Below are 15,933 nucleotides of genomic sequence, written 5' to 3' on the forward strand. Positions count from 1 at the left end.
GCTGAGAGCTCTCCCTCCTCCTGGGTGTGTGGCAGTGCAGTCTGGCCGTTGCTTGGTGCTTTGTTGGGTTGGGAGGGTTCAGTCTGCCACCCACTCTGCTCCTGCTCTGATCTGCCCTTGCATAACCCACCCTGGCTGGGCTGCTTTGGAATCTGTTTGATAGCTCAGTTGTTCAGACCTGATGAAAACCCTCATGAATGGAGGGAAGCAGTGAGAAGATGAGCAGCTCCTGAAGGGGTTCAGTCTAAAAATACCTGTTTTGGCTCAGCTGGTGCCACAGAACCATAAAATGCCCTGAGCTGGAAGGGACCCACGAGGATCATCCCATGTAGTTTATCAGTCATGCCAGACCCTGCTTTTTGCTTCTCAAGCCTTCCTCTCATTTCCCCTGCAGAGGAAAGAGGTTTCCCTGTTTTCAGATGAAATCACATGTCAAACAGGTGCTGTGGAAGTTCTCCTTTCCAGCATGAAGGGGTTGAACTTTCCTCTGTGCTTTGCCTTGGCTGTTTGAAGGGGTCAAGCCCTGCAGACTGTTCAGCTCCTGCTTTGGTGTTTTCTTAACAGGAGATGTTCAAGCCATAAACTGAAGTCTTTCAAGAAGTTGGGAATTGCTCCCTGTGCTGGGCAGGGGAAGGGAACAGTCTGGAAAAAACAGGTTTTGTTCCTTTGGTGGCATCTGCAGTGGAGGGTGAAGGGCTGGGGGTCTTCCCTAATCCCCCCTGGAGTTTAAGCAGGGTTTGAGTCTTTGCCCTTAGAGGGGGTAGATTTGTGCTACTCATAATTTAAACTATTAAAGCATCGGGTAAAAATGGATGTGGATTTGGAAAGAGGAAGTGGAAATAGTTTGGAGCTGTTTCAGGTTGGATTCTCATTGAAATGCACCTTTCTCCCTCCTTGGTGGCTGCATGGTGGAACTGAGCAGGATGGTTTTGCCTTTCCATTTGAGCTCCTCTGGGATGGTCTCAGTGTGGGGTTGTGTGGTGCAGGTTAAACATCCAGCTGGGATTCAGATTTAATCTCTGCCATGGGAAATTTAAGCAGTTTTGCCCCAAAGTGGAACAAGATTCAGGCCAGTTCTGAGACCTGGAGGTCTCTTTTTCCAGGTTCAGTCCCAGCCCTTTCTCTTCCCATTTCTCTGTGTCCTTTAAAGCAGATCTGTCCTGTTTCCATGGCAATGTTTGTCCAATGGATGCCTCGGAGTGTGTGTATATGGATTTTTCATTTGTAACATGTCTCTGAATAAATTCCTGGTACATTTAAGGTCTCCTTGAGCCATTTGGACCATCACACTGTTCTAAATGACTATTTTTGGACAGACACAGCCCTGACATGTGAGTGCAGCTTCCCAGTGACTTGTCAGGGGGAGAGAAGAGGGAACGAGGTGATTTTTCCCATTTTGCTGGTGAGTAATGGCAGGATGGGAACGTTCCTGGTGTGGGAGGTGTCTCTCCAGGTTCCCCTGCATCCCTCCCCTGGTTTTCTTGGAGCAGCAGGGCTTTGGGGTGCCGGGGCTGTGCCCTCACCCCGATGCTCTCAGGTTTTCCATCTCCAGAGGGTTCCTGGTGGCAGCTCCGGTTCTGGGAGTGAGAAAGTGGTGGTTGGACATTTCCCCTCCCTCTCCAGCACATCTGCCAGGGCAGAGGTGCCAGCAGGGAGTGTTGGCAGTCCAGGCTGGCAGGCAGGAGGCAGATATCCCTGCAGGGACCACAGGAATCACCCAGGGGAGCTGGGCTGGGGGGGGACACCCACATCCTTCAAACCACGTGCTCAGAAGTGACAGGAGAGTCACCTCCCAGCTGGAATCCAGGATGGATTTCCTTCGAGGGAGAAGCTTAAAGGGACTGATAGAAGTGTGTAATACTGTATATATAATTGCTTTTTGCTTGTACAGTACATTTATTTGTGTAGAATGAATCTATCTACTTCCCCTTTTCCCCTATAGGAGTGCCTTGCCTGAAAGTTTCTCTTCGGTGCTGAGATAAAAATTGTGGGAAGGGGTGGAGGGGAAAGCCTGGAAATTGGATTTCAGGTTTTTGTGGTGGCTCAAACCACCACAAGCACTCAGAGCAGAGCTCCCCTGCAGGATGCCACGTGTGGGGATCCATCCACACCCCGAGCTCAGGGATGGCTCTGCCTGGAGCTGCTGGCTCTGCAAGCAGGAGATGTTGGGATGTTCTCCTGGTCACAGGAACAAGGGGAGCACAGGAGGGTGACCCTCAGAGCAGGGCTGTTGGCCCACCCCAGCCCAGCTCAGCTCTGCTTTGGCTGGATCTGGGAAGCTGCTTCCCTCGTGCTGAAATCTCAAGTTGCTTCCCTCGTGCTCTGAAATCTCAAGTTGGGGGATTTTTGGCCGTTGCTTTTCCTTTTTTCACTGGTCCCGTGGTCATCTCCCCTCTCCCCTCCCCTGCCTGCCTTAATCTTGTATAAATCCCCCTCTGATGTCCCTGGAATAGGGTGGGAAGCACCCAAATCCACCCCTGCCTTCGAGTTGCAGAGGAGAAATCAGGGCAAGGTCCTTGAAAGCAGAATAAGCTCCTGTTTGTGAACATTCAGGACTGGGAGATGGTTGCCCCACTGGCCCTGAGGAGATCCCACACTAAACCCTTGTTCTCCAGGTGAGCTCCTGCTCCTGCATCACTTCCAAAATGCTGCTTTTGTGGCAGATTCTGCCAGCTCAGCAGCCAGGCCAGAGCCCTGAGCGTGCCTTGGTGACATAATGAGATCACTTGAGCTTTGTATGAAATAATTACCATCTGGGGTTTTGTTTTTGATCACTTATGACCACAAATTAATAATGAACTTAGTGCTGGAAGCTAAATGGTGATGGAATTGCTGTGGCAGCTCCTTGGGCTCTTTGTGGCCCCATCCTTGGGGTGGGTTTGGCTCCTGGGTGTGGGTGGGAGGTGGCTGCTCTGTCAGCTCAGGGTTCCTCGGGGCTTTGACTATAAACTGCTCTGCTCAGTGGTGTAATATTTCACTTTTCCTGGTCCCAAGGGCACTGTGATCTCACTGCTTAATGTGGAAGGTTCATGCCCTGGTTAGTTTTCCCTCCAGTGTTGACCCTTCTGTTGGGCAGCCAGGCTTCCTAAGGAAGGTGCAGAGAAGAGGAGTGTTCAGAGGGAATAAATTAGAAGGAATAAATTATGAAGGCAGTTGAAAAAGGAAAACAAGTTTTTCCCCATGTCATTTGTGGGCGTGAGCCAGACCTTATGTAGTCTGAGAGGGAGCTGAAGCAAGTGGGAGCTGTGAATTCCGGGGGTTTCTGGCCCCAGCAATGGATTATTCACAGGGTGACCCTGGTGAGCTGTGAGCTGACTCAGCCTGGCTCACTGGGGAAGAGGAACCTGCTCAGTGGGATCCCAAAGGCTTTGGAAAGCCAGGAATGAGGGCTGGGGAATGGAAGGCACTGGGAGAAGGAGAGCTGGGCTGTGTGTGGTGCTCTGGGCTGGGGCACAGGGATCACACAGGGCTGGAGGGGAGACCCTGAACCCCAACAGCACCAGGTCCCAGCCCTGCTGCTTCCAGAGGAGGGGCTGGAGGAAGCAGGGGTGAAGTGCTGGGGTGGGTGCCCTTCCTCTGCTGTGAAATATTTATTAGGACAGATGTAGCTGGCTACAGTTTCTGGTGCTGGGTAATGAGCCAACAGCTCGAGGAGATCAATGAGCAGACAAACAATGTGGGCTCTAAAGTTGGAAGTGGCTTTTTTTTTTTTACCAGAACAAAGAGCCTTCCCTGGCCAGGGCCCCTCTCCAGCAGAATGCAGAGCAGATCAACACTGGCACCCAGTGTCTAGATGGGATCAGTTCAAAGCTGGGGTTGCAGCCCTGACACCCTCTTTTCAGGCTGGGTCTTGGCTTTCAGTCCCCATGAGCACAAAAAGGGCCCTGGCAGCTCAGCTCTTGGAATTCTGCTTTCCCTTTGGTGCCTGCAGTTGTGTCCTGGTGCTGGTGACCAGCCCAGCACTGCTCTCCTTGCCTTGTCTTTTGTGCAGGTCTCTGTTTCCCTTGGGATGGTTCACCTGAGCTCAGGGAGGGAGAGAGAGAGATAAGGAGTGTGAACCCACCCTCTCCTCCCTGGGGGAAGTTTTTTCAGGTTCCTCTGCAGCTGTTAAATGCCAGTTCAATGAAGCCTTTAAACACACACTTAAGCCCATCCCATTCCAGTCTTCTACTAGCCCAGGTTGGAATGAAATGCTCTTTAAAGTCCCTTCCAACCCAAACTCCTCTGGAGTTCTGTGATCTGCAGCAGCTTCCTCTGCTGTGCTCAGCAAGTGATGACATTTATTTGAAAGTATAAATAACGAGTGGCATGAAGTCCCAGCTGTTGAGGATCCCTCCTCCCCACACCCTCATTTGTTTCTGTGTCTCCTCTGATCCTGCTGCTTCCATGCTCTGAATATTTTGCTATTTCTGTATTTTGTGATGACTAAATCAGATCTAAACCACTCCTCCCTCAGCCTGCCTGATAATGCTCTTGGAAGTTTGCACTGGAGTTGCTCTGAAGTAGCTCTGCAGCACATTCCAGAAAAGGTAAATTGAAAACTGGAAATGGATTTCCAGAAAAAAAAAGAAAAAAAAAAAAAAGAAGCCCCAGAACTACCACCACAAAAAAGATGGATGAGGAACCATTTGGGTCTGTTATTATCCAAAAAGTAACGATCTGCCTGGTCTGTAGTTGAACAAAGAAATATTAGAGGGGAAAAAATAGTTCCCATTTAGCTTTATCTCTGGCTATACTGGAAACAAATCATGACATAAAAAAAGGATAAAGTGAAATGAAAAAGATAGCGCTTATTTCCTTTTGCTGTAGCACACTCTGGACAGTTATTGGGAAGATTAAAAGTCTTGTGAAGGAAAGCAGATTGTACTAAAGCACTGGTGAAGGATGGTGGAGAGTCAGGGAGAGGGTCCCTGTGGTCCTTGGCCCAAAAGTTGTGGGTGCAGAGTGAAGGGAAGGCTCTGGGTGGGTCCCAGAGCTCACACCTTTCTCTGAGGTGCCAGAGGTGCCCTGTCTGTGTCCCCTGGAGGGGTCTCAGGGAATTTTTAAAGCTGGGATGGAAATCTTGGGGATATTCTCCTTAAAAAATCTGGTTTCCCCCTGGAATTTCTAGGAAGAATATCCTTCTGCCCGGCATGGCTCTCCAGCACAGTCATGGACTCACTGGGGTTGGAAAAGCCCTCCCAGCCCATGGATCCCCCCTGTGATCCATCCCCACCTTGTCCCCAGCCCAGAGCACTCAGTGCCACCTCCAGCCCTTCCTGGGACACCTCCAGGGCTGGGGACTCCAAACCTCCCTGGGCAGCCCCTGCCAAGGCCTGACCACCCTTTCCAGGCAGAAATTCCTCCTGATGTCCAAATCGGAGGATCCCTTTGGATGCCTTGACTTCCACACCCCCCCCCCCCCCCCCAGGAAATGCAGGAAAATGCCAAGAAGGGTTAAAAAAAACCAGCAGAGTGGAGATGAATTTGGAAATGTGTGTTGCAGAGATGACTGAGCCAAGTAGTTTAGGTCAATGATTTTGTTATTTTGCTCGGTTTGTGCGGCGTCGTTTCATGGGATTTATGAATTATTGCTGCTGGAGGAGCTGCAGGGGGGGAGCTGGGAGGGCCTGCTCTGGCAGGGCTTGCTTGCTTTCCTTTCCCCTTTATTAGGAATGAAAATTAGTTGGGAATGAAGAGATATAATGCACAGCCTTCCTATCATAAAAGTTGCACTCCTCGATAAGATTTCAAGGTTAGAACAACGACAGCGTGGAAATCTCTCTCTCCTCAACTCCCCTGGATAATTCAGGCAATAAAAAACGCTTCTTTTAGCTCTGTAAACAGGGTAATAGACTGGAGAGCAGGAGCTGGATGGATTAAACAGTGGGGTTATTTTATATTCCGACAATACAAACAGAGAAAACGGAGCTGAGGATTAATTTGAATGGGAAACCGGGGCTGGGTTTGAGTTTGGTCTCAAATACCTGAAGCAGCTGCGGGAAGAAAAGCATCTCTGCTCTTTTTCTCTCCCTTTTCTTTTCCCCCTGACAATCCAGGAGGCTCAGGGGGCTTGGGAGAGGCTGATGGGGCCGGGCTGAGCTCGTGGTGGCAGTGGGAGCGTGGCCAGGGAAGCGTCGAGTCACATCTAATGACTCCAGAGCTGCTAATTAATTCCGAGTGAACTGGAACAGGGCTTGACGAGCACTGGGGGGTTTGGGAAGCTCCTGGTTGGGAAGGCTTGCAGGGGAGTGATCACTGGCAAGGGGAGGAGGAAGGTTGGGAGCAGAAAGGAATGAGGGTAAAAATGGAAGTCGGTGAACGGGACGAAGCTCCTGGTGCAGAGCGGCGGCTCCGGGGGCTCTGTGGCAGCTCAGGGGGTTGGCTGATGGGAACTTCTCGAGTCTGTGCTTTCCTTTTCCAGTTTGTTGGGTTCATTTTCAGCACACTGAAACCTGTGAGTCACCTGTTGGATCAGGCTCCTCCAGGGAGAGGCATAAAAGCTGCGTGGGGAGATCTGAGGTGGTGCTGCCAGGGCAGAATCAGAGTCACAGGAGGGTTTGGGTGGGAAGGGCCCTCAAAGCTCCTCTGTTCCAAGCCCAGTGGGCAGGGACACCTTCCACCAGAACAGAGGGCGAGAGGGGAGTGGTTGGAGCACCTGCAGGTTCCAAAGGATGGGATAAAGGTGCTCGAACTGAAAGGCAGGAGAAAACCAACAAAAGCAGAGAGTTTGGAGCTCAGGAGGGAGCTCAGCTGGGCAGGGGTTGGGCTGGTGCCCTCCAGGTTTCTTTCTGACAAATAAGTGGGTTTGAAGGATGGATTGAAACCTGCAGGAAGTGGGAGAGTTGCAGGTTTTGCTGGGTTTGTTCCTGAGTGTTTTCCATGTCCTGACACTGGATGTTTCTTGCTGGAAAGATGCCCTTTCTGCATCAGAACCTCCTGCCTCACATCCCCTCGTGTGACAGTCGTTCTCACCTCACCTCCTCCCCAGAGCTTCTGCTCTGGCTCTGGTCGTGTCTGTGCTGCCAATTAACACCAGGATTGTGGTTCCTCTCTGTGTCACCTTGGGCAGGGAGGTCCCCAGGGACAAATAACTCCTGGGAGAGTGACATTTGAGGGATGTTGAGGAGCCCTCCAGGTGCAACTGCAATAGAATAATCCTATTTCCTTTCCTCTGTCATAAAATAAGATAACGCTTTGGCAGCTGCTCAAATCAAGACAAATAAAATAAACTGCTCTAAATTCATCATGGGCAGAAACAGACTTAGCTACAAAATGACTAACAGGACCTCCTATTCATCTGTACAAATCTGCTCTGTGGCTGCATTCATTTCCATACAATCACTGGAAAATATTATGTTGATTGCTGGGAACAAAGCTTTTTATGGGGAGGGGGGGGAAAAAATCCATGCTACTAATCTACAGTGGAATTGGTAAATGGGTAAGACAAAGCTTTAATAATATTATTCTGTGCGACATCTGATGTAAATAATACAGTTCTATTAATCTCTGAGGCAATCAGGGAGTCTGGCTGTTAGAGGCAGCCAAGGATGAGCAATAATATTATCTCTGCTCAGGGATGTTGGAGTAGAATCACAAATCCAGGGCTGGCAAAGCAGGGGCTGCACCAGCTCAGGGAGTCACTCAGAGCTGAGCCAAGGGAACATTGGATGTCCTGGGGACTGGGCAGGGGGTTCCAAGGGCACACTGGATGTCCTGGAGACTGGGCAGGGGGTTCTAAAGGCACATTGGATGTCCTGGGGACATCCCAGGGGGCTCCAAGGGCACACTGGGTGTCCTGGGGTTCCAAGGGCGTCTCCAGGCCCTGCACCCTCCGAGCCCTCCTGGCACTGCTGGGGGATTTCTCAGGAAGGGACAATGGAGCTGCTGAAGGTTCTGCAGCAGAAGTGTTGTTTGGAGCCACTGAGGGGGCTCAGCCTGGGGAAAAGGAGGCTCAGGGGGAACCTTCTCCCTCTTGAACTCCCTGGCAGGAGGGATCAGCCTCTTTTCCCAGGTGACAAGTGGCAGGAGATGGGCTCACGTTGTTCCAGGGGAGGCTTAAATTGGATATTAGGGAAGAATTCTTCACTGGAAGAGTTGTCAGGAGCAGGGGGGGGAGTCACCAACACGTGGATGTGGCAGCTGAGGACGTGTGGTGAACGTGGTGGGGGTGCTGGCTTGGACTTGGGGGTCTTGGAGGTCTTTTCTTTACCAAGCCTGTGATTCCCTGGAGCACCAACGCTGCGTCCTTTGGCTCCTCTCCCTCCCTCTGCAGGGGAAGGGACATTTCAGCAGGTGATGTTTGAGGGCTGAGCGAATTCCTCCTGCACCCAACTGCCCCCAGCCCCTGGGGAAGCAGTTCTGCCCCTCCAGGAGGCAGAGGTTGGAGAGCTCCCTGTCTCCTGCAGGTGGGCACTGGGGTGTGCTGGAAAGAGCCATCCCTGCTCCTGTTCTGCAGGAACCCAGACAGACCGGAGGAGTTAATGCTGCCTCCCCCCCAAAGCTCCTGGGTGCTCCCTCCTGGAGCCAGGGATTAGTGAAAGCAGCCAAATGAAGCAGAATTTTAATACGAGATCCTGGTTTTCAAGCCTGATTTTTAAGATAGCGAGCAGGTCAGGGCTGTCTGATTCTTCACAGTTCATTAAGTAGAGAGCGGCTCGTGGTGGAGATTGACTTTTAAAAATGATAGATTTTTATTTATAGCATAAAGTTCTAGTCATTAATTTTAAAGGATGGAAACATAAAAGCGGGAATGGGTTCATTTAAAAAAAAAAAAAGTGACATTGGTAATTTAATTAAATTGGGGGTTTGAGTATCATTACAGCAAATGAAACATTAGTTCTGTGCTGGTTTTCCAGCCATCTGACGTGTTCCAGAGCATCCCAAAAACCTGCATGGTCGGGAATATATAAATTAGGTATATATATACTAGGGGTGTATATATATATTAGGTAGAAATATATATAATATATATAAATATATAATATATATATATATAAAAATTAGGTATATATATTACGTGTGTATATATATATAAGGTAGAAATATATATTATATATACATAATATATATAATATATATAAATTAGGTATGTATATTAGGTGTGTATATATATATATTAGGTAGAAATATATATTATATATATATAATATATATATATATAAATTAGGTATATATATTACGTGTGTGTATATATGTATTAGGTAGAAATATATATAATATATATATATAAATTAGGTATATATATTAGGGGTGTGTGTATATATATATTAGGTAGAAATACATATAATATATATAAATGCATTATATATATAAATTAAGTATATATATTAGGTGTGTATATATATACATTAGGTAGAAATATAATATATATAAATATATATTATATATATATAAATTAGGTATATATATTAGGGGTATGTGTGTATATATATTAGGTAAAAATATATATATTATATATTATATATATAAAATATTATATATTTTTATATATAATATATAAAAATAAAAATATGAATATATATAATATTCTATTATTATATATATTATATAAAGTAGCAATAAGCTTTAAATGTTCTGAGTGGTCTCATGAATTCTGGAGCAATCCAGCAGGTAAGTTTAGTGCATGTTTAGCTCGGTTGTTTTATTTGCAGTGATGCATTTCCCTGGACCCTCCCTCCCCTGTGGGCAGTGCCCCTGGCAGAGGTGGCACTGCCCTGTCCCTAACCAGGAGCCCCTTTCCTTGGCAGCTCTGCCCAGCCACACGTGTGGGAACCCGGGACGGCTCCAGAACGGGATCCAGCAGGGAACGACCTTCAGCCTCGGGGACAGAGTGAGGTACAGCTGCAATCCGGGCTTTTTCTTGGAAGGCCATGCCCTGCTGACGTGCCAGGCCAGCTCCGAGAACTCTGCCTCCTGGGACTTCCCTCTCCCCGTCTGCAGAGGTACCAGCAGCCCCCCCCTCCCTCCCTTCCCTTGGGAAAACAGGATTTCGGGAGCTCTCCGGGGGTGGGAAAACTCCCCGGAGTGTGAGGGGGGTTTAAAAAGCTTGAAAACTTTTAAATGTTGAGGTTGAGGTTCCTTTTTGCTGGGTTTCGTTGGGGTGAGGGGTTGGAAGGTTATGAAGGAAATGCTGCCCAGCTGCTTTAAGTGCCATTTCTTTGGATAAACTGGGGGGAAAAAACCCCAACTTGACGAAGGTGTGAAGTGACAGGCCAAGGGGAAATGGCTTTAAAATGGAAGTGAGTAAGTTTGGATTAGTTATTAGGATGAAACCCTTCCCTGGGAGGGTGGGGAGGCCCTGGCACAGGGTGCCCAGAGAAGCTGTGGCTGCCCCAGGATCCTTGGAAGTGTCCAAGGGCAGTTTGGAGCAACCTGGGACAGTGGGAGGTGTCCCTGCCCATGGCAGGGGGTGGCACTGGATGGGCTTTAAGGTCCCTTCCAACCCAAATCCTTCTGGAATTCTGTGACTGTCCATAAGACCCGGCACCTACCCAGGACCAGGGAGGTTTTCCTGGTCAAACCCTGGATTTCCTGCCTGGATTTCCTGCTCTCTGTTGGATTTTTCTCGTGGCCCATTCCCTGGTGACTGTGGGGCTGTGCTGTGGGTTGGGGGCAGTGGGGCTGAGAGGTAAAACCCGACCTTCCCTTGGAAAATCCTCCCTTCTCCCTGCAAGTCTGGGGCAGGGAAACTTCAATCCCTCTCAGTGCAGGGAGTGTGTTGCTAATTCGAGTCCCACGAGGGACTGGAGAGTCTGTAAATACACAAGTGCCTGTGTTGTTCTACCAGAAACATTTGCTGCTGCTTTTGAAGTCCTTTTCCCCTCAATTCCTTGTGTACTTCAGCAGAGCATCTTCTATTGATTCTCTTTATTGACTCTGCCTGTGCAATCAATCAGCACTTCTAAGCTGCAGCAGTAAATCTGGAATTTAAAGTGAGCAAATATGGTTTGCTTGGGATGTTTTCAATGCTTGCCTGGGTTGGTTACACAGAGCTAAGAGGGGTATTAATGCTGCTCCAGTGGGTTTTTTTGGTGCACTCACCTGCTGGTTTGGGGCCAAGGGCATTCAGAGCATTGGAGGGGGGGTTCAAACAGCCAAAGTGTTGCTGGAGAGGAAGGGAGGGAGGTTCAGCTCTTCCATCAGTGCTCTGGGAATGGCTCTGCTGGCAAGTGCTGGTTCCTGGAGCAGCCACTTCTTTTCCAGCACTCTTGGTCCTGATCCTGCCAGGCTTTGCCTCGGAGCTTTTATGTGAAGTATTTTTTGGGAGGCAGGAACCAGAAATATTCCCGTTTTTGTAGCAGTTCTATCTCGTTCCAGGGAAGTAGAAAAGCAGCAGAGACAGCCTGCAAATTGACTTGCTGGATTTGAAACCTGCTGCCCTCCTTCCACCCTCAGGAGGCTCCCAGGAGCCAGACAGTTGTGCTTGGCTGATAAACTGGTGATACAGGCTCTGGTTGTTGCAAGGGGCAGAAGGATTTGCATTCTGACAAACAGGTTTACACCTTCTTCTGCTGGGAAGAGAATGTTTTCAAAGCTGCTGCCTGAAGGAGAATAAATATATATATATATATATATATACATACATATAATTCCTTGAGAGCAAAAATATCTTAGTGGCCTGTATGGCTTATAATAATTTCTGTTAATATTGGTTTATGGGTCAGTGTCACCTGGAAGTTTGTTGAATGTGTTTGTAGGTATTATTTTTTTAATCTGAGCTGGAGGTGGGATTCCAGCAAATCGAGGTGAAATATCTCGTTTTGTTGGAATCCCATCTCCAGCTCAGATTAAAAAAAGGTGCTCTCTGGGTGAGCAGGGGGTAAAACCTGGGAGCTGCTGCCTTGGGAATAATTTGCCTGATGCCACTGTAAAGGCCATTGTTGGGTTGAGGGCTCTTCCCTCTGGGATAACTCCAGAGGTGAGACCCAGGGGCAGGGTTGGATCCCACAGTGCTCTTTGCTCTGTGTTTGTCCCCTGCTGTGGAACATTCTTGTCTCTGCACTGGGATCTTTGCCTCTGTGTGACCCCAGAGAGGAGAAAATCCAAGGGAATTCCAGGTGGATTGGAGAGGGGCTGGTGCTGCAGCTGGGTTTGGGAAGCGCAGTCCCAACTGATCCCTGAGGGAACAGCCCTGACCTGGGCCAGCAAACCCCAAATACAGCAAAATGCTGCCTGGGAAGCACCAAGAGAGGATCCCAAAACATCTGAACGTGCTGTAAAGCTCCTCCATCCGTGCAGGGAGAGAAGCTTTGCCCAGATTGTTTGCTGAGTTTGAGTAGAACTGATGGGTTTATGGTTCTGGGAGTAAAAACTCGGGAAGGCAGGGGAAGAGTTGGGAACATTTGTGAAGCTCCATTTTAAGCATATCAAATATGCATAATCTCATTAAAAGTGGTCTGTTCTTACTATAACTCAAGCAGCTGCTTAGGCTGTGCTGTGCCCAAAATAATTGAAGGGCTGTTCCAGAAGATTTTGGAAGATTTGTAGGATATGTTTGAGCAATAACAACCTCTACAAACTGAGGGAGTGTGTGTGTGGTTAGAGGTGGATGGGAAGGGAATGTGTTTTCCTTTAAATACCTTTGGCAGTGAAGTTTTTTTCAAGGGATTTGAATTAAAAACTCCCCTTTTAATAATAATAATAATAATAATAGTAGTAGTTATAAAAAAGCCAACCCCCCACTGTGCCTTAGGCTGGATCTTCAGCTACTGCAAGTTTGCACAGTCCAATAAAACAAATTTAGTCTCCTTGTTTAAGAACTTGAATCCAGAACTGAGTCAAAATTCTTTAGCATCTTCCCCATCCCCTCCTGTGCTCCTTCTAGTACAAGGAGATGGTTTGGAATCAGCCCTTTATTCTTTTTGCATGGAGCTTTGGAAGTCCCACTGTGAATCCTGTGCATGATGCACCGAGTTTTGAAGGATTTTTTTTTGGGGGGGAGGCTTGGAGTAGATGAGAGACTTTCCAGCCTGAATTTATTGATGATTTGAGCTGCACCCCAGTGTCTGTGAATACCTTGAGTTCCCTGGCAGTACAGCAAATAGAAACTTTGAGAGGTGGAATAGGAGAGGGAGGGCTGGGGGGGTTCCCCTGGAGAAGAGAAGGCTTTGGGGAGACTCTGGAGCCCCTTCCAGTGCTTAAAGGGGCTCCAGGAGAGCTGGAGAGGGACTGGGGACAAGGGTTGGAGTGACAGGACACAGGGAATGGCTTCCCACTGCCAGAGGGGAGGGATAGATGGGATATTGGGAAGGAATTGTTGGCTGGGAGGGTGGGGAGGCCCTGGCACAGGTTGCCCCTGGATCCCTGGAATTGTCCAAGGCCAGGTTGGAGCAACCTCCCCAGTGCCTCCTGCTCTCCAGTTCCTCCTGCTCTCCAGTTCCTCCTGCTCTCCTCCCCAGTGCCTCCTGCTCTCCAGTTCCTCCTGCTTCTCCTCCCCAGTTCCTCCTGCTCTCCAGTTCCTCCTGCTCTCCTCTCCAGTTCCTCCTGCTCCCCAGTTCCTCCTGCTCTCCTCTCCAGTCCCTCCTGCTCTCCAGTCCCTCCTGCTCTCCAGTTCCTCCTGCTCTCCTCTCCTCCCCAGTTCCTCCTGCTCTCCTCCCCAGTGTCTCCTCCTCTCCAGTTCCTCCTGCTCTCCTCCCCAGTTCCTCCTGCTCTCCTCCCCAGTTCCTCCTGCTCTCCAGTTCCTCCTGCTCTCCAGTTCCTCCTGCTCTCCAGTCCCTCCTGCTCCCCAGTCCCTCCTGCTCTCCCGTGCCTGGCCCTGGCACAGCAGATGGGCTGCGAGGAGGGGGCTGGCACAGCCCGTGTGTGCCACGCTCTGTCTTTCAAGTTTCATTAGTTGGAGGCTGCTCAAGACCCAGCTCTGCTGGCAGCTCCTGCTGATGGCACAGGACAGGAGCTCCTGGGAAGGGCTGAGGATCCTCCCTGAGCAGCCCCGTGGGACAGCCCTGCCCTGCCTGGCCCCTGTGTTTAACACGTGTTCTCAGCTCTGTTAAACTGCAGCTTGGGAGGCTTTGGCTTAAAATAGCCTGTAATGGAAATCAGTGTTTGTCATGTAAAGCCTGGAGCTCCTTGACTAAAGCATCTGAAATGCAGCTCTGCTACACGTTGTAAAGTTAACAGGCTTTGCTTTGTGCTGTTCCAAATAATGCTGAGCTGATGCTCGGAGCTGCCCTGTGCTCCTCCACTTAATTCCTTCTTCCCTTTTACCTTCCAGACCAGATTCTCTTTAGATCCTCCCCCTTTAGTCGCTCTGATACCTCCTCAAAAAATTCAGGCTGTAAGAAAGGAGAGGACCTGTAGCAGGAGATGCAGTGCAGGATTGTCACTGCTGGATTTCTGGACGAGGGGTTTAGGTTTTTACCACATAAATTTCCTTAAGAAATCAGAGCAAGCAAAGACATGTAAGGCAGGTGTGTGGGATGCTCCAACCCTTTTACTGTCAGATTTCTGTGAAATGCAGTATTTGTGCTCCCAAGTCCTGTTGTCCCAACCCCTGGGGGTGGTTCTCTGGCTCAGGAAGGTGCCGAGATCTGTGTGAGCCAGAAACCAACCCCTCCCCACGGGTCTGAAACCCTTCCCAGCCACTGAATTCCTGGGGGTTTGTCCTCCTCCTGGGCTGGCTACAGGCACAGGAGGAAAGTTGCAGGAAAAGCCTCAGAGGATCCTAATCAGGGATAAGGGATGGTTGGACATCAGGAGGGATTTCTCTGTGGAAAGGGTGGTCAGGAATTGGAACTGCCCAGGGAGGTTTGGAGTCCCCATCCCTGCAGGTGTCCCAGGAAGGGGCACAAGGTGGATCCATGGGCTGGGAGGGCTTTTCCAACCTCAGTGCTCTGGGCTGGGGGACAAGGTGGGCATCAGGCACAGGGTGGATTTGATGATCTAGGAGGGCTTTTCCAACCTCAGAGACTCTGGGATGGAACAGAAAATTCCTGGGCAAGAACAAGTGGGGAAAACGGTGTCCTGAGAGGGGGATGTGCTGTTCTCCTGGGAGAACAGGCCCCCAGGAGAGGGGGGAGCAGCTCTGTCCCTTGGGGGGGTTTAAATGGGAGTAAAGCAAATGTGTGGTGGAGAAGGAGCTGGGATGTGCCAGGAAAACCTGGCTGGGCCTGGAGGATCCCCCAGGATGGGGGCTCAAAACACAGCTGGGCAACCCCAGCCCTACAACGACTTCATCACTGTGTGGTGGGTCCAGCCCAGCTCTGGGGGGCTCCTGGAGCAGCTCCAGGGGCTCCATCTGGGCAAGGTGCCCTGGGCTTTTCCGTGGGAACTGGGATCTCCACTGGAGACGGGCTCAGCTCTGCTGGAGACGGGCTCAGCTCTGCTGGAGATGGGCTCAGCTCTGCTGCAGTCACTCACCTTTGAACTGGGGCTGGGGTTTGTTGCTCTGGGGGTTCCCAGCCCTGACCACTGTGTCCCGTTGCAGCTGATGATGCCTGTGGGGGGACCCTGCGGGGCCAGAGCGGGATCATCTCCAGCCCCCACTTCCCTCTGGAATACGGCAACAACGCCGACTGCACCTGGACCATCCTGGCCGAGCCCGGCGACACCATCGCTCTGGTGTTCATGGATTTCCAGCTGGAAGATGGATATGATGTTCTGGAAGTGGCTGGCACAGAGGGATCCTCGCTCTGGTAGGTGACTCCTGGCCTTTCCTCCTCGGAGCCCCCGTGGGTTGTGTGTGCCCAGAGGGAAGGGGCTGTGCCTGAGGGAGGGCAATTCCCAGTTATTGTCATATTATTGTAATGGAACTCCCTGGGATGCTTTGGATTTGCTTGGTGAACTTTGGAGGGACTGTTGGCTCCTTTAAATCCTGTTCTCTGCAAGGAGGTTTCGTGGCAGAATTAAAACCCAGCCAACCCAAACACCCAGCACGTGGACAACCCCCTCAAACCTTGTGATGTTCAAGCCTGGCTTTTGCTGCATTTTTTTTCTGATTGCTGCTAAATCTGCTGC

At 49.8% G+C, this 15,933-nt stretch overlaps 1 protein-coding gene across 3 annotated transcripts in view; it reads left to right on the forward strand.

Moving 5' to 3' along the window:
- The window catches only part of CSMD2 (CUB and Sushi multiple domains 2), a 284,784-nt gene that overhangs the window by 49,188 nt on the left and 219,663 nt on the right, over positions 1-15,933 (forward strand). For all 3 annotated transcript variants that reach the window (XR_010425057.1, XM_064635158.1, XM_064635159.1), the window contains exons 5-6: positions 9,729-9,923; positions 15,404-15,611. Coding sequence is in view for 2 of the 3 variants with exons in the window: in XM_064635158.1 (XP_064491228.1) it covers positions 9,729-9,923; positions 15,404-15,611 (403 nt within the window). In the remaining variant the exon portion in view is untranslated. The remainder of the gene's footprint in view (positions 1-9,728; positions 9,924-15,403; positions 15,612-15,933) is intronic.

This window comes from Pseudopipra pipra, chromosome 24 (assembly GCF_036250125.1).
Source record: "Pseudopipra pipra isolate bDixPip1 chromosome 24, bDixPip1.hap1, whole genome shotgun sequence".
NCBI lineage: Eukaryota > Metazoa > Chordata > Aves > Passeriformes > Pipridae > Pseudopipra > Pseudopipra pipra.